This window comes from Strongylocentrotus purpuratus, unplaced genomic scaffold, assembly GCF_000002235.5.
Source record: "Strongylocentrotus purpuratus isolate Spur 01 unplaced genomic scaffold, Spur_5.0 spur5_scaffold_8, whole genome shotgun sequence".
Taxonomy (NCBI): Eukaryota; Metazoa; Echinodermata; class Echinoidea; order Camarodonta; family Strongylocentrotidae; genus Strongylocentrotus; species Strongylocentrotus purpuratus.
The window spans coordinates 23,100,646-23,121,731 of record NW_022145614.1 but is presented as its reverse complement, the minus strand read 5'-3'; the positions used below and the strand labels follow the sequence as shown (position 1 = coordinate 23,121,731).

Sequence of the window (21,086 nt, the reverse complement as noted above, 5' to 3'; positions counted from 1 at the left end):
TGAACCCTCATTCTTATAATTTCTTTTCCTTCTAATTGCTGTTTTGTTTTCTATTGATAAAGCTATGCTGTTTGCAAATTTTAGGTAGTTGATGTTGCTTTTATTGAGAGTGAAAATAAAGACTCAGACCAGGGACATACAGACTCAGAGCAGAGTCCCTTTTACGCCTTTATTTAATTTTCTATTTTTCCCTTTAAAAACACCGTAAACTGAAAATAACAACAACCGACCCCTAATAACCACGCGAATATCAACGATGGACTCCGACTCCGATTCAGATTTTGTGTCCTTTGGGACCCCTCTTGAAATAATTGAGGAAGGTGAGTTAATTTTAGCCTACACTCGTGCAATATATGAATCATAGAGCTATGGCCGATTGTTGACCTATGGCGTGGGGGTTATTATGATCTACATGAATGTATGATCTTTGTACTCTAGTAACTTAGTACTGGCTTTCATCGAAAGGGTGCGGTGCGGTGCGGCGCGGTGTGGTGTGCTCAACGCACCCATTCGATAAAAGAGGGGGGGGGGGGGGGGCTTTTCTCGAAAGGGTGCGTTGAGAGCGGAGTACCGTATTAACACACCCTTTCGATAAAAGCGGGGGGGGGGGGGGGGGGGGGGGGGGCTTTTCTCGAAAGGGTGCGTCGACTAGTCTTTCGCATCAGTCGTTTAAAATGAGGATCTGGGACAGAAGGTAATAGTTGCCAATTTAAGTGTATCGAAAATGTATTAAATAAAATAAAATGGTCTTGATTACAGAGTGGTCTCTTTCGTTATTACTATGTTGATGGGGGAGCCAGAGAGAAGGAAAAAAGGGAAAGGGAAATAGAAGATAAAAGGAAAGAAAGAAGAATAAGAAGAAAAGAGGGAAACGGCCGGGGGGGGGGGGGGGCGAAGGGCTCTTGCCTCCTCCTCACCCCCCCCCCCCCCCCCCCGCCAAAAAAAATAAATAAGAGAGAGAGAGAAGGGAAAGGGAAAGGGAAAGAAAGAAGAGGAAAAAGAATAAGAAGAAAAGAGGGAAACGGGGGCGAAGGGCTCTTGCCCTCCCCCACCAAAAAATAAATAAGAGAAAGAGAGAGAGAGAGAGAGAGATTTGAAAGCGAAAGGGAAAGAGAATATAAAAGGAAAGAAAGAAGAGGAAAAAGGAAAGAAAAGATGGAAACGGGGGCGAAGGGCTCTTGCCCTCCCCCTCCCCCCCCGCCAAAAATAAATAAGAGAGAGAGAGAGAGAGAAGGGAGAGGGAAAGAAAATATAAAAGGAAAGAAAGAAGAGGAAGAAGAAGAAAAGAGGGAAACGGGAAGGGCGGAGGACTCTTGCCTCCCCCCCCCCCCCCGCCTAAAAATAAATCAGAGAGAGAGAGAAGGAAAGGGAAAGAGAAGATAAAAGGAAAGAAAGAAGAGGAAGAAGAATTTGTGTCCTGCCAGTGTCACAAATAGATATAAAAATATGCTCATCTGGCCGTTATTTATTGCCCAAAACCCCTGAGCTTCCGGGGGCTCCACCCCCTTGACCCCACGCCAATTCGTGACCCCTGTGTCACAAATAAGGTATAAAATAATAATAATTTAATGGACAAAACTCCTGAGCTTCTGGGGGCTCCGCCCCCTGGACCCAACACCAAATTGTGTCCTGCCACTGTCACAAATAATAAGGTATAAAATTATGCTCATCCGACATTAATTTTGATGTTTAATACCCCTGAGCTTCTGAGGGCTCCGCCCTGTGAAAAAAACGTGTAAAAAAAACACGTTAATTTTACCGTTTTGGGGAGATAGGCCCCCCCTCCCTGGCGTTCAAGGGGGGGGGGGGGGGGGTACGATTTTTCAAATTTTCGAGGGTCCCAAAAAAAGATTAGTGCTCTCTAGTAATTTCGCGACTACTCCGAAACCGCGGCGGTTATATAAAGTTTTTCTTTCAAGTCTTACGCATCTTTTGAAACATTTTTTTGTTGAAAATTGGACGTATAGTTGCGGAGTCACGTGACCTTTTGTTTTTGCATGTTAGCCCTAAAATCGCTCATTTTTGTGATTTATGTACCAAACATAACGGAAATACCATTTATTCTTTTAAAAAAAGAGAAAACATTGGTTATTTGGTCTTGTTTTCAAGTTAATGTGTTTGTTTTGGGGTCAAAATAGTTGAATAGTGGTTAGAAATGAAATAAAACAACAAAAACAATATAATACATAAATACAAATAATCAAAACAAGAGATAACATAGGGATAAACTGGCTCTTCCAACTTTGTTGTCGTATTATTATTCTAACGAATATAATAGTGAAAAAGAACGCTTGAATATGAATTATATATGATTTATGGGTAAAAATGTGAATTCTCTGACCTTGTTTGCATAAATTACCATAAATATGCAAATGAGTGAATTTTTCAAAAAATTGAAATTACCATAGTTTTTTATACACTTCACTTGACATCCATGCACATTTTCGCGGCGATCGGCGGTGAAACGGCCCCCCACCCTCAAGTCTACTCCAATCACATTGAAAAAATGTATGACTTAAATCATCTCTCTCATCATTATACCGCTATAGTATCCATGTTTTTAATATTATTTATTATCCTTCCATTAAACAAGTTCATAGAGAAAATACTTATCTCTCTGCAACATTAAAAAAGAATCTTCATTAATATGTCTTAATTTGTATTGATAGCCTTGTGGTCGCCAACAGTGGCGTAGGTAGGGGCGTCTCCAAAGGGGGGTGTGGGGGTGCGACACCCCCCCCCCCCCCACCTGTCAGGATATTGTCTGTAAAATTGCGCTGCCGTCGGGAAAAAAGAGAAAGGGGGGAGGGGAAAAAAAGAGAGGGAAAGGAAAATGAAAAAGAAAGAAAGAGAAAAACGAAAAAGAGGGAGAATAGGAAAGAAAGGAAAAGAAAGAAAAAAAAGGAGGCAAGAGCCCTTTGCCCCCAATTCCCTCTTTTCTTCTTCTTCCTCTTCTTTCTCTCCTTTTATCTTCTCTTTCCCTTTCCTTCTCTCTCTCTCTCTCTTATTTATTTATTTATTTATTAGAGGAGGCAACAGCCCTTCGCCCCCGTTTCCCTCTTTTTATTCTTCTTCCTCTTCTTTCTTTCCTTTTATATTCTTTTCCCTTTCCCTTTCCCTTCTCTCTCTCTCTCTCTTATTTATATTTTTGGCGGGGGGGGGGGGGGGGAGGGCAAGAGCCCTTCGCCCCCGTTTCCCTCTTTTCTTCTTCTTCCTCTTTCTTTCCTTTTATGTTCTCTTTCCCTTTCCCTTCTCTCTCTCACTCTCTCTTATTTATTTTTTTGGCGGGGGGGGGGGGGGGGGAGGCAAGAGCCCTTCGCCCCCGTTTCCTTCTACTTCCTCTTCTTTCTTTCCTTTTATCTTACTTTCCCTTTCCCTTCTCTCTCTTATTTATTTTTGGCGGGGGTGGGGGGGGGAAGGAGGCAAGAGCCCTTTGCCTTTCCCCCGTTTCCCATTTTCCTTCTTATTCCTCTTCTTTCCCTTTCCCTTTCCTTCTCTCTCTCTTATTTATTTTTTTGGCGGGGGGGGGGGGGGGGGGTAAGAGCCTTTCGCCCTTCCCCTGGTTCCCTCTTTCCTTCTTCTTCTTCTTTCTTTCCTTTTATATTTTCTTTCCCTTTCCCTTTCCCTTCTCTCTCTCTCTTATTTATTTTTTTTGGCGGGGGGGGGGGGGGGGGGTTAAGAGGAGGCAAGAGCCCTTCGCCCCCCCCCCCCCCCCCCCCCCCCGTTTCCCTCTTTCTTCTTATTCTTCTTTCTTTCCTTTTATCTTCCCTTTCTCTTTCCCTTTTTTCCTTCTCTCTGTCTCCCCCATCAACATAGTAATAACGAAAGAGACCGCTCTGTAATCAAGACCATTTTATTTTATTTAATACATTTTCGATATACTTAAATTGGCAACTATTACCTTCTGTCCCAGATCCTCATTTTAAACGACTGATGCGAAAGACTAGTCGACGCACCCTTTCGAGAAAAGCCCCCCCCCCCGCTTTTATCGAAAGGGTGTGTTAAAACGGTACTCCGCTCTCAACGCACCCTTTCGAGAAAAGCCCCCCCTCTTTTATCGAATGGGTGCGTTGAGCATACCACACCGCGCCGCACCGCACCGCACCCTTTCGATGAAAGCCCTTAGTACTGTAGGCTACGACTTCCGAGTTCGACACGAGTAGGCGCATACAGCGCTGCCCAGGGGCGGGGATCGGCTAAGGCTGGCTGCGTGGTCGGGCCTCGCTCGCTCTTGACGTTGCTCATGGCCACACATAGCTGCATATACTATCCTGACTGTGTATTAAAAGCTCTGCTATTGATTCTCAACATTTCAAGCACCACTGTACCAAACTCGGCGCTAGTTCAGAAGTCTATCCACAATTTGACCCGTAACTCGGGCTTGGAGATAGTAAGGTGGTCATGGTGGTGTGTAGACCGAATTTTTCGTCTCTTTCGTTCGTTAGCCTCTTATTGGGGTACGGTCGGCTCTCTCTAGAGACCGAAACAGACTATCCCGCGAAATGTGTAGGTTATGTGGACTAATCAGTACACCAAACTTGCAAAACTTATCCTCGAATTACTCCTTTCACAGAATGCATAACCGCTGCATTTTATATTGTAAATTAGGTATAGACCTCTATGCTTACTTCGGTTCCACTAACCAACTTGATTGACATATTCCATTTAATGGTCCATTTTTAGGAAATTATGGGTCAAAATCGAAATCCATGATAAAAATCTTGCAGCGGTGGTTTAAACTCTCGCTGCGCATGACGTCATCTAAATCTCATTCTTTCTAGTCTACGCCGAAGGCAAAATGATTATAACGGAAAAACTGTGCATGTCATTACGAACTCGTAGCTCGTAGTTCGCGTACTAACACTTAAAAGCGCTTAGATCTATAACAGGAGAACGATACGCGATGCCTGTGTGGGACTGAGACAACAAAATATTTGAGCACCCTCGACAACTATGTCCCTTTTTGGAATGTTTACATATATAAAGCCCATCACAAGAGGGCAGTAAATATGCATGAACTTAGGTCACACTTTTTGACAGACGTCGGTAGTGGTAAGCCTTCCGATTCTTATGACGTTTGGAACATGATATATGTTGATCTGAATATTTTGTAATGTGCAAGAAAAGAAAAATATCCGCAAACTTTGGTCACCCCTTCATACTAAAACATACCCAAAATTTACTACTCGAAATGAAGTAAATATTCATCAAATGTCCAAATAAAGACGGTAGATAACTTCACACGCTCGCCCGCAACCCACCATCAGTATATTGTGCAGCGGTTTGCCGTGAAACAATTGACAGTAACAGTTTAAAATATGCATTGCCAATTTGATACGATAATAGCGACTAGTTTAGTATATTAATGTCAAATATTTCTCTTATGATTTGACAGATGAGCCTCTTCCAAAACCTATATCAGTACAGGACCGGGTTGTTCATGATCGACAAGGTCGTCAACGTTTCCATGGAGCCTTTACTGGAGGGTTTTCAGCTGGCTTCTTCAACACGGTCGGATCTAAAGAGGGTAAAGTTGAATGAGTATATGAATACAAACAAATGATGTTTTATAAACATCTCAGAGGGGTTTAAGCACCCTTTGAAAAAAAATGTTTTGGTATTGCTTGCACTTTAGATATTTGTAAATCACACTTTGACTTTTTTCATGATTTACAAGGTTACATCATTTTAAAATGAGTACAAAACAAATCGTTCAAATACACTTTTCTTAGAAACAAATCATTCTCTTCTTTATGAACATGGGGCCTTCCTTGTATGTTTATCCATATTTTCTCCATCAGGTTTGGTCCTTTCAGGAAGAAAAAGTATAGAGAAATGTTTGATTTGTGGTCCCTCCCTCTATTTTGAGTCACTGAATAGAGTACACAAATCATTGAATGCATTCAGATGTACTTTCTAAAGACAGTTACAGTTGTAGCCAAGTAAAGTACATCCTTTTGATTTCTCTTTTACAGGTTTTACCCCTTCAACCTTTGTATCATCAAGAGGGAAGAAGGCTGATCAACATGATCACAAACCAGAGGATTACATGGATGAAGATGTAAGCATACCCTACCCCTTGAACGATGCCACAGTATTTGAAAATTGAAAAGACGTAATAGACCGGTTTACTAACATTTTCAATTTTTCAAAAGAAAGGTTGAGCTTGACAACTCGAAAGCTTGCTGGGGGCTTGTCCAGCATAGCAACAAGTAATGTATACAGACTTGATTCCATGTATTGTAGTTCATTCATTAAAAACAGGTTAATGGAATACCTGGGAGGGGAGGACCTTGTCACTAGGTCCCCAGGAAAAAAAACATTGATAAATTTGAATATGTTAGTTAAACCAGTCTATTGTCACAATACAACTACTTTATCCCCTCCCCTTTTTTTTCATGTGTAGCTTAGAGTATGACTTAAAATTCAGTAGGAGAGAATGTCATAGAGCCAGAGTGTGTACTAATGTATAGGGAGATACTGGTCTAAACCAGTTGGGGTAATAGGTAAACCTGACTTAATATGGTTGGTCACACCACATCCCACACATCGCCATCTGGTCCCTGTTTTGTTGTTTGGAAACTGACACTCCGATAAAGATGATGAAATATATAAGAAATTGCAGTATTGCTCACCAGAAATGTTCATCCACCTTAAAACACTTTAGTCTTCAGTTAAAGGGATCCGGTAACTTTGTCTTACATCCTTTAGAAATAATCCTTGATTTAGCTCATGCTGCAATGATAATTATAAACCTTTAGGTCAGTCAGGAATTCCATGGCTTTTACAAGCCAATCGCCTGTCTGATTATTAAGATATTAATGATTGGAATTACAAATTTTGAAAACCGTTCGCTGAACGGTTTTCACAACACTACAGTCTATTGGAGGAAACGAGTATGGTAAAACCGGTCACTCAAAGATTTTTACTTTTTTGACGCACTTCTTGATCATTTTGAAGCGCAATTTTTTTTAGGGCTTCAATATTACACCATATCACAGACACTGGTAACATGTAGGACCGTGTATCTCAGATTTAACATTGTTAAACAATCCCTTTAATGCAGGGGGTAGACATTTTTGCTCAAAAGCAAGCAAAAAGGGAGGACACGTAGCCATGTGACCAAATGGGATTATGTCTGCGCTTTTGAGGCCCAGCTAGCTTGCTCAGAAAAGCTTAAATGCAATACATGCTGCAAAGGGCGCATGCTGGGCGGACTTTGGACTCGCTGCAGACAAATTCTCAGAAATTTATATTTGCCAGTTAAGGCTTGTACAATTATTAATGTTTTTTTAAAATGTTTTCTTTCCTTTCGTACCCAAACAACATTTACAATAATGATGCAAATTCTCACGTCAGAGTAGGTAGCATACTTTTAATGTAAAAAAGGGAAAAAATAATAGGACTGAATCAACAATGTTGCTTAGTTTTGCTGAGCAGTTTAGCTCACCACAAATAGATACAGACTGAACGTAGACTAATGTGAGTAACTCTGTATGTTCCTGATTGTCGGGACCCAGACATGACTCGGGCCAAGTAATAGGCCATTTTGGTAATGTAACAAAATTTACACTTAGTGAGTAGTGACTCAATACAAATTATTTCAATACACCTGTTACAAATAGTTATCAGAATGCAAATTGCAAATATTACGTGCTGTTAGGAACAGCAAGCCACAATGATTTATTATTATAATTATATTCAATTTAACTTCATGCAACACTTTGTGCATTGATATTCCATGAGAGGACAATGATGGGATAACTTTATTTATTCTGATTTTGCAAATTTAACACTGTTGTATTATTTGGTTGACAGGACAAAGGAGAGTGTGGGATAGCTCCACGAAAGCTTGTAACAACTCAGAGGTTTGCTGGTGAGGAGGTGGGATCCAAGAAAAGACCAGCCCCAGATGTCAGCATCATCCCTGATGATGGTAGGATACAAGACATCATTAAACCTACAGAGTAAGTATAAGGCATACCAAGGATTATTATGATGCTGATACATTTTTGTTTGGTCAATGTTGTTTGAATAGAGTATCAGGATGTATTAGTATGATCAGTTATCGTCGATGAATTATTGAATCCTCAGTTTGGTAAGTTTTCAGAAGCGTGTCAAGACATTCATGTTTAAAGTTAAAGCATTGTTTACATACCTTATTATAGTAACTTTTTGTATCATTTTTGCATATATATGTCACATTGCTTTATCAGAATATCAAATTGTCTCTGAGTTTCAAATTTAAGAGAAAAAAAAACATGCCAGAAATTGAGTTAAAGGTTTTGTCACCATGATACTGAAGGTATATTGAGGTGTTGTGGTCTAGTAGATAAGTCACCCGACTGCAGATCACAAGATACAGGGTTTTTTCACTGCCCCTTACACATTTCAAGAATCCATTGATAAATCACCATGAAACTTTGTACACAATCATGTATGTATCTTGATGAGCCAATGAACTGGTTGGATTTTGGGGTCATCGGGTCAAAAATCAAAGGGTCATACATGTATATAAAAACTAGCTTGTATTCACGATATTCTGAGAACCTGTAAGGGATTTCAATTAAACTTGAAATTTAAAGATTGCTTCTGTTTTGGTTTGTAAAATCACTCTATGGTAGAGGCATCATTTTCGACTGCAGGCACAGTCAAAGATCCATCTAGTTATTGCTGATTTGCTATAGAAATATATTTCTTTGCTGCAATTTTTTTCTTCTCGTTCCAGAGCTATTTCTTGTTTACTACTATGGGATATGGAGCAGTCATACTATGTTATCATTCATTTACCTTTTTCCTGTAGATGATGGGAAGGTTTATGGATGTGCCAGACCACCAATCCTTGAACCACAGGGTGATGATGAGGGTGACAAGGAAGATGATGACGAGAGCCCAAATGAAGATAGCGATGAAGAGGACTTCATGAGGGGCTAATTCCTCTTTGCTCCGGATGATATTCAAGACTTCATGTTTGCTCTCAAGGATGACCAGCACGGCATCGGCTACCAAGGGATGGACTCCAGGTCTATACTCGGTGGTCATGTGACTCTATTCGACGACCCAGTCATGAAGCAGAACAGAAGACAAGGCATCAAGAGTAGCGTAAGTAATATAATTAATGATCCAGAATTGCTCTGGTGACAACAGCTCTGGGCTTTATTGTTTCAAAAGTTTGGGGTTAGGGTTGGAGTTTAAAGTTAGGTATAGTGTCGGGTCTGGTATAGTGTCGTGTCTGGGATAGTGTCGGGTCCGGGATAGTGTCGGGTCCGGTATAGTGTCGTGTCCGGTATAGTGTCGTGTCCGGTATAGTGTCGTGTCCGGTATAGTGTCGTGTCCGGTATAGTGTCGTGTCCGGTATAGTGTCGTGTCCGGTATAGTGTCGTGTCCGGTATAGTGTCGGGTCCGGTATAGTGTCGTATCTGGTATAGTGTCGTGTCTGGTATAGTGTTGGTTGAAGCTAGGAATAGTGTAGGATATTGATTTTGGAGCAATTATCCAACTGTCGTATGTACAAGTGTGCTGACATCCTATTGAAACTCATTAAAGGGAAAGTCCACCCCCAAAATAAGTTTGTTTCGATAGAGGCAGAATAATAAGAAAATCAGGTGAGTGAAAGTTTGAGCAAATTCTGAATGAAAATAAGAAAGTTATGAATTATTGAAGTTGTGATCAATCAAATACAAATTGGCAACTCTGTGACTTATTATACGAGCTCTCCTTCATTTGCTTTGTGCATAATATTCCATAAAATCATGTTTTCTTTGTTATTGATGACGGAATATATATTTGTTCCTTGCAGGGGGAGTATAGAAACATATTTGCAATTATTATATTTAGGGTGCATGTATGGTTGAAATTTTTCTTGAGGGAAAATGAAAATTTTAGATTTTTTTAGTACTGAGCAAATGGAAGTTGAGCTCGCATGATACGTCATAGAGTTGCCAATTTGTGTTTGATTGATCACAACTTCAAAAATCCTAACTTCCTTATTTTTAATTGGAATTTGCTCAAACTTTCACTGACTTGTTTCTCTCATTTTTCTACTCCTATTAAAACTAACTTAATTTCAGGGTGGACTTCCCTTTAATTTCAATCTACCGTTTCAACTGGGATATTGACACACGTGTTCTTACAGTGGTTTTAATTAAACGATGTCTCGTTCGTTTTCCTCAATCAACAAGATGTACCTGCTTTGCCGGTGTTGTTTTTGCCTTTTTGCATTTTTGCAAGCTTGATCAGACTCTTGTAGTAGACGGAGCTTTTCTGATAAAGTCTTTTTATCAGGTAGAATCAAATGTTATGCTGAAGATAAAGTATACTGGCTTTATTTTTAGTTAATGGATTTGTTGTGTTTAGTGCAAAATTGAACAATTACATTACTGCTGCATCAGTGTAGCTCTCTGTTCAAATGTGAACAGAGAGCTAGCATAGCTTGTTGAAAGTACATTAGATGAGAGCTACCTAAAAACATGCATATTGTATTAACAAAACAATTTCATGAGTTATATCACCAGTGATTAATGTTTTCATTGACATACGCTGCCCTCCAAAAGTTTTTTGTACATGCGGCCATCTGTCAATTTCACAAAATACATTGACTCACTGAGTAGCTCCGCTATTTGACCATATGGTAGTTCTTCACTAGTACATGGTCTTGAATGTTGTAACTTCATTTTGGTCCTTTCGTCTGACCTCTGTTTCATGGTAGATTGTTTTCGTTTCACAGTCTTCGTCAAGTCTGGACGGACTTGATCTACGGTGTAATCTGCTTCTAATCCTTCTCTTGTACAGAAGTTCACTTGTGCATGTACCGGTGGTTTTTGTGGTGTGATCCGGTATGTCATCAAGAATTTTTGGATTCTCATCTCCAAATTATTTCCACTTGTTTTCTTAACACCTCTCTTTACTGTCTGAACAGCTCTCTCTGCTCTCTACTGGGTGGTGAGGGGCAGTGTGCACTTGTAAAAATGATGCACTGGCTGGAATGCTCCCCAGGGAGTGAAGAATGTGCATACATTGTGTGCGGGTAAGCCTGACTCCGATTGGCCGGGGTAATAATATGATTGCAGGGCCCTCAGGGAGAACAGTATGAATACTGATGAAGCTACCCTGGGTAAACAAGACATATTATTATTATTATTGTTATTAAACTTGTTATATTTTTCTGAGATATATTGAGTTCCATTGTCACTAACCAATGTTTCCGGAATCCCGAGTGTGGCAAAGAGGCGTCTCATAGCAGTAAATGTGGCAGAAGCGGTTGCGTGATGAACTCTAACAGCTTCTATCCATTTGCTATGTGATCTACAACTATCAGAACATCTTGGTTCTCAATTGAAGCGTAATGGATGTGTATTCTCATCCACAGTCTCTCTGGGAGCTCCCAAGGATGAATAGGAGCTGCTTGAGGGTTGTTCTGATGTTCCTGGCACACTGAACAAGTATGAACCTTCTACTCTAAACTTCTGTCTATTCCGGGCCACCAAACAAATGATCAAGCTAGTGCTTTCATCTTGACTATGCCTGGATGTGTAGCATGAAGCTCATCTACTATCCTGGTACGCATATCAGGATCCTGGGGTATGACAACTCTTTGTCCCCATAGAAGAACATCATCTTCTATAGTCAACTCTATTTTTTTCTGAGCAAATGAGCGAACATCATCTTCCAAATTCCTGGAACTTGGCCATCCTTGCATAATGTAATGTTTGATTGTTGTTGTTGTTGTTGTTGGGATTAATGGCATTTCCATCGTCATTAGATGATTTTCGCGGGGCAATGTGAGAGGGCGTAGTTACTAGTCCTCTCTTAGTACTTTTGCTGTTGGATTGACGATAGCCTAGTGGCGTTGTGTTTGTGCAATCAACAGAAGGAATTTATAGCCAATAATTGTTCATATATCTCAACTATTATGCTGGATTATTTCACATTCTTGATGGCTTCTAAAGCTGAGACTGAATCTGTTAAAATCACAACTGCAATTGGATTATATTCATCTATCCATTCAAGTGCCATTAATATAGCTACCAGTTCTGCTCTCATGATGGATATATTGGATGTTTTTAAGCATTTACTTAAAGGTAGGCTTTACTACTTCAGCCTGAAGGGATTAGACCACACAGCGAGCCATCGAGGTCACTGTGACAGATGGCTATCTCATTATACTCAGCTCTCATTTAACATAAGAAAAAGAGGATCATGGGGGACCAACAGGCACCGATTTGGGAAGTTTTCACTATAGAGGGAGCAAGTAGCTACAAGTAGGACAGTGTGCCTTTAAGCTTAATTTTGGGATATAGTAAGCTGCTCCCGTATACCCTCCCTGTTGTTTTGAAGTGTCTGTATAGATCCTTAAACATTAATTCCATTTTTCTTAATTACTTCTACAGCATAATTTTTTTATTCTATTGATCGAGAAAACTTCTTAGAAACAAAATCCTTTATTTCTGTAGATATACATGGCATCTTATAGTGCCAATAGGGTTTAATCGTCATGAATTCAGTGAGTTTTTCAATATTCCCTATTTCCAAGTTCCTCAATCTTTTGAGACAAGACCTTGGCCCATTTTCCAAGAGTAACTTTCATATTGCCAACACGGTAATAAGACTTTTTGGTACATTAGGATGGTTAATTTTAGCTGCATGTATTATACTAATGATATTTATCAATAAACATATTCCTCCTGAGTTGCAATGGCATATCCCCGCATTCAACTTGTAGAGCTTGTAAAGAAGTTAGATGAACTCCTCCAGTAATATTTTTAAGAGCCTGGAATTGTATTTGTTGTGTTTATTACAAGTGTTAGTTGGTAATTTTTAAGTCAGACAATGGTGCGCTTAGAAACACCTGTATTAAGCGCCTAATAAATGTTATGTATTATGTATTATTATGGTGTCTAATTTCTTTTTAAGAGAATTACTCGCACCATCTTAAGCTTCACTTCCATAATCTAAAACAGAGCGGATTAAGCCTTTATAAACATAGTGAAGTATTTCTGAGTTATTGCCCCATTTGGTACCAGCAATACACCTCATAAGATTAAGTCTTTTTTTGCATCTTATTGAAATTTCATTTATTTGTTAACTCCACGTCAATCTCGAGTCGAACGATTCTCAAAGGAATTTGTATTCTAGGAAGAAGACAACTTTAGACTGATTTGCAGTTTGCTCGACATTTATTCCGCTCCGAAACTAGGAGTCCTTTTCCTCAAAACATGTAAAGTAGGAAAGTCAAAGTAAAACAAGTAACATGCATAAAAGCAATAACAAAATCTTATAACCACAATAAAGAGGGTCCACCATAAACAATTCGACAATAATGTATAAACGTGATATGATTCAACAATCTTAAGGGTACATGTACCATGAGTGAAACTCAAAATTGTAGGGATCTCCGGTCACGTGATCAGCGGAGGGATAGTAACTCCTTCCGATCACCCCAGGTCCCTGGGGTTTACGTGACCTGCCGGTAGGATAGTATCTCCTACGGATGATCCCCACAACTTTTCAATACTCACAAAATCATCAATGCATAACTAACATAGTTATGGAAACACTATATTTGTGGGATCTCGAGTCACGCGATCAGCGGAAGGATAGTAATTCCCTCCGATCACCCCAGGTCCCTGGGGTTTACGTGACCTGCCGGTAGGATAGTATCTCCTACGGATGATCCCCACAACTTTTCAATACTCACAAAATCATCAATGCATAACTAACATAGTTATGGAAACACTATATTTGTGGGGTCTCGAGTCACGCGATCAGCGGAAGGGTAGTAACTCCCTCCGATCACCCCAGATACCTGGGGTTTACGTGACCCACCGACAGGATAGTATCTCCTGCAGTATCCCCAATGTTATCCCGGTGCTACTATACCAGCGCATATATAAGAAGTGGTGATAATCGGAACCAACCATGGAATAATCACGAGTAAAAGAAATCCTCCCCCAGTCAACCCCCGTGTTACCATGATATTAAGTACATACAATTCGTTATATCACTCAAAACAACATTGTACTTCCAATTTGTTAATCCTCAATCAACTTTAAGTAGTTTACTTCTTCAACTCTACTTAAACTAAAGAGGGGTGGGTGGGCCGGGGAAAAAGGACTTCTCCGAGCGGAGATAAAGTCGAAAGTGAGAAAATCTTGCACACGGCGTTCCCACGCTTACTGCGCGCATAACTCCACCGTTGTAGATTCACTGGCTGTGCGCATTTTCGGTTTCTTTACAGAGGTAAATTTCACATGTCGCTGTCTCACAAAGGCACCGCTTAAACAGCTGTAAAAGGCGCGCGCTATTTCTGGCCTATGCCAGCAATTGTTTTGTCTATCCTTGACTCTCCCAGAATGACTCTGATCATTTATTATGATCACGTTATTCTAGGAAGAAGACAACTTTAGACTGATTTGCAGTTTGCTCGACATTTATTCCGCTCCGAAACTAGGAGTCCTTTTCCTCAAAACATGTAAAGTAGGAAAGTCAAAGTAAAACAAGTAACATGCATAAAAGCAATAACAAAATCTTATAACCACAATAAAGAGGGTCCACCATAAACAATTCGACAATAATGTATAAACGTGATATGATTCAACAATCTTAAGGGTACATGTACCATGAGTGAAACTCAAAATTGTAGGGATCTCCGGTCACGTGATCAGCGGAGGGATAGTAACTCCTTCCGATCACCCCAGGTCCCTGGGGTTTACGTGACCTGCCGGTAGGATAGTATCTCCTACGGATGATCCCCACAACTTTTCAATACTCACAAAATCATCAATGCATAACTAACATAGTTATGGAAACACTATATTTGTGGGATCTCGAGTCACGCGATCAGCGGAAGGATAGTAATTCCCTCCGATCACCCCAGGTCCCTGGGGTTTACGTGACCTGCCGGTAGGATAGTATCTCCTACGGATGATCCCCACAACTTTTCAATACTCACAAAATCATCAATGCATAACTAACATAGTTATGGAAACACTATATTTGTGGGGTCTCGAGTCACGCGATCAGCGGAAGGGTAGTAACTCCCTCCGATCACCCCAGATACCTGGGGTTTACGTGACCCACCGACAGGATAGTATCTCCTGCAGTATCCCCAATGTTATCCCGGTGCTACTATACCAGCGCATATATAAGAAGTGGTGATAATCGGAACCAACCATGGAATAATCACGAGTAAAAGAAATCCTCCACCCACATTTTTTTTTTTTTTTTTTTTTTTTTTTTTGTGGGGGGGGGGGGGGGGGGTTGGGCGTGGTTTGCCATGGTTGCTTCCTAATACCATCTATGGACCCATGCTGTTTCACTAAATATTAATATGACATGTATCATACTTCATGTATTTCTCATGGATTCAATCCGTTACATATTGTAATCTTATATTATTATTCTTGCTGCTAGCCAGACAGTGATAGAGGCGAAAACCCGACAATATTGCCATTGTGGCTTAATTTAACGAGCAAAATAATTATATTTCCTTTGTCGGGGAAAATTCCCCTATGGCCCACTTTGTAGTTATGAAGCTACTGTGCGACCGAGTGACTCTGACTCCACCCTCTGCTAGCTTAACAATTATGTAAGATGTATACTAGTACATCAAAATCAATCATTAATTTAAATATGGTTCTAATTTATCAGCAATTAAATAAATTTCAAATTTAATGTGAATCCCAAAAATGAAGGCGTATATATCTGAATATGTAACTCACGTTACAACACGCTATTCCTCAACTTCTTGTGTTATAATAATTCCATTATCACATCGAACCCAGTCTGTCCGAAATTCCACAAGGCTCATTAATAGCCGAATTAGTGTTATTGTCCCGTTTCCGTGAATATAAATATTCTATTCATATATACCCAAGCCCGAGTCTATTCCTTCTTGGAAATTATCGATGAAAGCGTCGGATCCTCTGTCGGACAGGTGTACCCCATCTCTTAAAAATAAACTGTAATTGGATGGATCCAACTAATGAGCAATAACTGACGCATTCGGCAGCCGGGCTATTAATCTCCTCGCGTACTTGTTGAGCGATTTCCTGACCCCATCCATGGCGTCTTGTAATGTTCGATAACCACGACTGCTATGATAGAATAGACGTGGGATGATGGTCGACCAGGCGATGTGCGTACGAGGCATGGCTGTCCGTAAAATTTGAAGAGCCATATCGATCGCGATTCTGCATTGGCAGGCATCATTCAGGCCCAAGTTATTTGTTCCTAAATGCACGATTACTAGCGCAGGTGCTCGTTGGTTGTATCTCAACCTATTCTCCACCAGGCGCGGAAGGTCTTGTAACGTCGCTCCTCCCTGACCGTGCCATTGGACCGTCCCTCTTGCTCTTCCCAAATCTTGGTGGTTGAGCATGTTCGCCCTCTGCTTGGCACGTCTGACCAAGCTGTCGCCTACGATCCAGATCCTGTCGCCGGTTGTCTCTGAAACAGGATGGAAAAACTCCCCAAAGTAATGTGTTCTATATTCATATTCATATCATCATACACGTGGGCTACTTATTCTCCCACTTATAATTTACTATGAAAATATGTGATAGTAGGTTTCCATTAAAAGGAAAAAGGAAGGAATAATCGTTCCTCTGTGTTACATGTAAAACCTAGCAGCGATGGGGGTTACGACAATATTAATGATTGGGGGAGCCTAATCAGGATAGTAACTCCTGGTTGATCCTCCAGTCCCATTCTGGTTATTAACATGAGCACTTCACATAATTGATCTGCACATTGTATACTTTGTGTCGTGTTCAACTTTTTATTGTATTATAACTATTGTATAAATATGATAACGCTGCGACATGCTTTATAATAATTAATAATAATTTCCCATTAATGGAGAGGTGTGCGATGAATGCCATAACCTGTATAATTATTGCAGGCCATGATGTATTCAATTGTCTATTCAATCGAAACTCTTAAAATGAATCTACAGCACTCTAATATGCCCGCTGTAATCCCTCTGCTAAAAACTGTCCTAGTAATCTATATATTTCTGCTGCTAGGTCAGCACTATTCCCGTAAATATGCGACTTAATCGGTCTCGTGCTCCTGGTGCTAATTTGCGGAATCGCCCCATCTAAAATCATGAAAGGGAGTCGGCAACACCATTGTCAAATATATATACGTAAACTGCTTTATAAACAATATTTTTCTTTAAGCAGATCAACACAAATTTACGTAATAACTCCATTATTTTCGAACATAATAATGTCTGCTTATTTATTATAAACTTCACTAACATATTGTCTGTATCCAAAACTATTCTCCTATTCTGGAGTTCCTCCCCCCATGCAGCGATGGAGAGTAAAATGGGTATCATTTCTTTCCATGCTATTAACGTACCCTCGATAATTTCGCGCGACGACCACTTGTTATTAAACCACTTGCCTTCAAAATAGGCTCCGAAACCAATTTCCCCGCTAGCATCAGTGTACAAAACGTGGTCGTTATCTCCTCCCCACCCTTCCTGGGGGATGACTGATATGCCATTATGGTGGTTCAAAAATTCGAGCCATATAATTAAATCAACTTGGGCCCCCTCATTCAACATTATACTGGTACTTTTCACATTTTCCCTTTTATTAAATCTATTAACCATCGTAAAAATGCTCTGCCCGGTCGTACAGCTCTGCAAATAAAATTCAAAGAGCCAATCAAAGATTGAATCTCTTTGACGGTGGCTGATTTATGAGCTAGCGCCCTACCGATTTTCCGTCTTATTTCCACCAATTTTCTTGTGGTACACGTACTTGCATTAGTACTAAATCAAGCTCTAAGCCAAGAAATATCAATCTAATAATAAACCCTTCTAATTTTTCTTTGGCTAGGGGGACGCCTAGTTCTTTGCACACTAATATTAATGTATCAACAACTTGTTTACATGTTAATTCTTCATTTTGTATTGAACCCACACATAAGAAGTCATCCACATAGTGCACTATTTTGTTGGAGCCAATTCTTTCCCTAACGCAATATTCAATAAACGTAGAAAAAGATTCGAAATATGCTGGGGCACATCTGATACCCATGAGTAAGCATTTGTCAATATAATATTTGCCGTCAAACTTGACCCCGAGCAATTCAAAATCATTTGGATGAATCGGTAATAACCTAAATGCCGATTTAATGTCCTCTTTTGCTAACTCGGCACCTATGCCTGCTTCAACAATTAATTCTGTTGCTTTATCAAAACTCGTGTATTCAACCTTGCAAACTTTATCCGGAATAAAATCGTTTATTGAAACCCGAGTGAGTATGACAAGTGGTTAATTAAACGATATTCGCCCGGCACCTTTTTGGGCACCAGTCCAATAGGACTCGACCGTAATTTATTTAGTGGCCTAACTTCAAATGGGCCTAAATATCTACCCAATCTTACCTCTTTTCAATTTTTTTTTTTTTTCTTCAAATGCTACTAATTTGTTATTTTCCACTAATTTTAAATTGGGCATATCAGCCGGCATGCGGGGGCCTGTGTAATTTAATTTGAAGCCTTCAATAAAGCCTTTTTTCAAAAATTCTGCGGCCTCCCTGTTAAAATACGTCTTTAACATAACTTTTAAGTTCTCGGTTATAATTGGTGTTTGTGCTAAAAACATTAAGTCACTCATCTGTTGCGTTATGTTATTATCTTCTTTCAAATTGCCATGTATATCTTTATTATTCTTCTATATTTGTTCCCCATTTCTGGAGGTGCAATTATTTGTTATTGGGTTTGATGGCTTTGAAATTTAACCGTTGGACTCCAGTGCAGTGGATTTTCCCATGCCCTTTGTTACCACAAATGGTACATGCGTGTGTAAAGCGGCATGCCTATCTAGAGCATTGCCCTGACCGGTAATTAAATTCATAGCATTCTCCGCCACGAAAGTTTTGTGCCCGAAATGGCGCCCTTCCCTTATTCATATTGGGTGTGAACTTTATTGTGCTCGACCCCCGGGGTGTGGCCCATTCCCGCTTGGTTGCCCACGATCCCTATTGGGTTTGGGGGCGGTCTTGTATCCGCCCCTGGCAATAGCGCCTGACTGAATCGATTGCCCGACACTGCTTGCCCGTGTGGGAGGATGGGCTTCATTATCCCTCAAATTATGACTAGCTCTAGGCCTAGTGTCACTCTCGTTGTGTGTAATTTGTAATTGAAAGCCAGCGTATAGGCTACCGGTGTTTGGTACAATCGAGGGGAAGGAAACCACCAAGTTGCTTTCCCTCTCGCTTCCAAGATTGTTAAATCTATGTCTTGTTGTTTCACTAAATTGTGATATTTCTGGTAAATGTGATTGCATAGCTACGTCTACCTCACCTTGCATTGGCTGTGCATGTGAAGGCGGCTGGCTTGATGACTGGTTCGCTCCAGTTGTCTCGTTTCCACTGTATTGTGGTCCGTCAGTCTCCGGAGCCGGGTTTATGCTGGTAGTGGCTGAGCGTCCACTGTTGGGGTTACCGCTCGAGTGCCTCGCCCGTTTTGGCCGCCCCGCCCGCCGGGGAGTTGAGGTGCCGAGTACGTCTTGAGTGGTGTCGTTGCCAGACTGCCTTAATCTTGTAGACTGTCTAGGCCTAGCAATCTTTGGTTGGCGGGCCACCCGGCTCTGGCTTGATTTCCGCTTTCCCATCTTTCGATATACTGGGATTTCCTCTCGTTATTTAGACTTATCTGTATACTCAATTGTAGAGCCTTCTCGAAAAAGGACTTCTCCGAGCGGAGATAAAGTCGAAAGTGAGAAAATCTTGCACACGGCGTTCCCACGCTTACTGCGCGCATAACTCCACCGTTGTAGATTCACTGGCTGTGCGCATTTTCGGTTTCTTTACAGAGGTAAATTTCACATGTCGCTGTCTCACAAAGGCACCGCTTAAACAGCTGTAAAAGGCGCGCGCTATTTCTGGCCTATGCCAGCAATTGTTTTGTCTATCCTTGACTCTCCCAGAATGACTCTGATCATTTATTATGATCACGTTATTCTTTTTCTAATTGAATACTTTTACTATATATCTGTAAATCAATATTTTTCTTTTCTTTTCTGCCGAATACCACGGCTCTCGATTTTGAAGATGAGAGATGCATACCCCAACTATCACACCATTTTTCAATTAAGCCTAGAGCCGTTTGTACCTTTTTTTGTACATGTGTCATATTCCTGTGCGACAACCAAATACATATGTCATCAGCATACATGTACAATGATATTTCTACAGTATCCTGAATTTGTCTAAGATCATTGATCATGAAATTAAAAATTAAGGGGCTTATCACAATCCCTTGGGGAATGCCTATATTACATTTTTTCCTTTCTGATATGTAGTTTCTCACTCTGTTAGACATGAATGCATAAATCCATTTAAAAATCTTACCTGTGAAACCTTGATTATATAATTCGTAAACTATGCCTTGTCTCCATACTCTGTTGTACGCCTTCTCTAGGTCAAGAAATATCACATCTGCACAGTATGTTCTTTATTTGCCATTCCTTTTTGAATATCTGTTTCTAATTAATTAAATGGTCAGTTGTACTTCTATTCTTCATAAATCCTGATTGTATGGGAGTAATAATATCCTCTCTCTCAATATACCATGAGAGTCTGTTTTTCACAAGTCTCTCAATTAGTTTACACAGTGTTGGGGTAAGAGAGATTGGGCGGTAAGACGACAGGTTTGAAGCATCTTTCCCTTTTTTTGATATCGAATTTGAATAGCCTCAGTCCATTGGTTAGGCAATATACCTCTATTCCATATTCCATTATATAGTTCTAAGATCATTTTGATAATTTCTTCCGGAAGGTTGCTTATCATCTTGGAATGAATGCCATCCTTCCTGGAGCAGTGTTTTAATGCCTCCGTTACGAAGTAGCCGGGGGCATTATGTTTTCGGGTTGTCCGTCCGTACGTACGTCTGTACGTACGTCCCGTTCTCGTGATCGCGTTATCTGAAGAACCGATAAATGGATTCCTGCCAAACTTTGGTCATGTATGTATCTTGCAGAGCCGATGAACTGAGTAGATTTTGGGGTCACGAGGTCAAAGGTCAAAGGTCACAGGGCTCATTATGTATGCAAAAACAGCTTGTGAT

General features: G+C 40.4%; 2 protein-coding genes across 2 annotated transcripts; one reads left to right on the top strand and one right to left on the bottom strand.

Moving 5' to 3' along the window:
• The first annotated feature begins 231 nt into the window (after positions 1-231).
• On the top strand, positions 232-9,120 carry LOC105442476 (G patch domain-containing protein 1-like). Its single transcript, XM_030975782.1, has 5 exons — positions 232-320; positions 5,396-5,527; positions 5,976-6,061; positions 7,819-7,967; positions 8,804-9,120. The coding sequence occupies exons 1-5, from the start codon at positions 257-259 to the stop codon at positions 8,805-8,807; spliced, it is 435 nt and encodes a 144-aa protein (XP_030831642.1). The 5' UTR covers positions 232-256; the 3' UTR covers positions 8,808-9,120.
• Positions 9,121-13,156: 4,036 nt separating this feature from the next.
• Positions 13,157-19,979, bottom strand: LOC105446426. Its single transcript, XM_030975405.1, has 2 exons — positions 19,322-19,979; positions 13,157-16,446 (listed from the first exon to the last, which is right to left on the bottom strand). Exons 1-2 carry the CDS (start codon positions 19,629-19,631, stop codon positions 15,980-15,982), a joined length of 777 nt encoding a protein of 258 aa, XP_030831265.1. The 5' UTR covers positions 19,632-19,979; the 3' UTR covers positions 13,157-15,979.
• Positions 19,980-21,086: the final 1,107 nt, after the last annotated feature.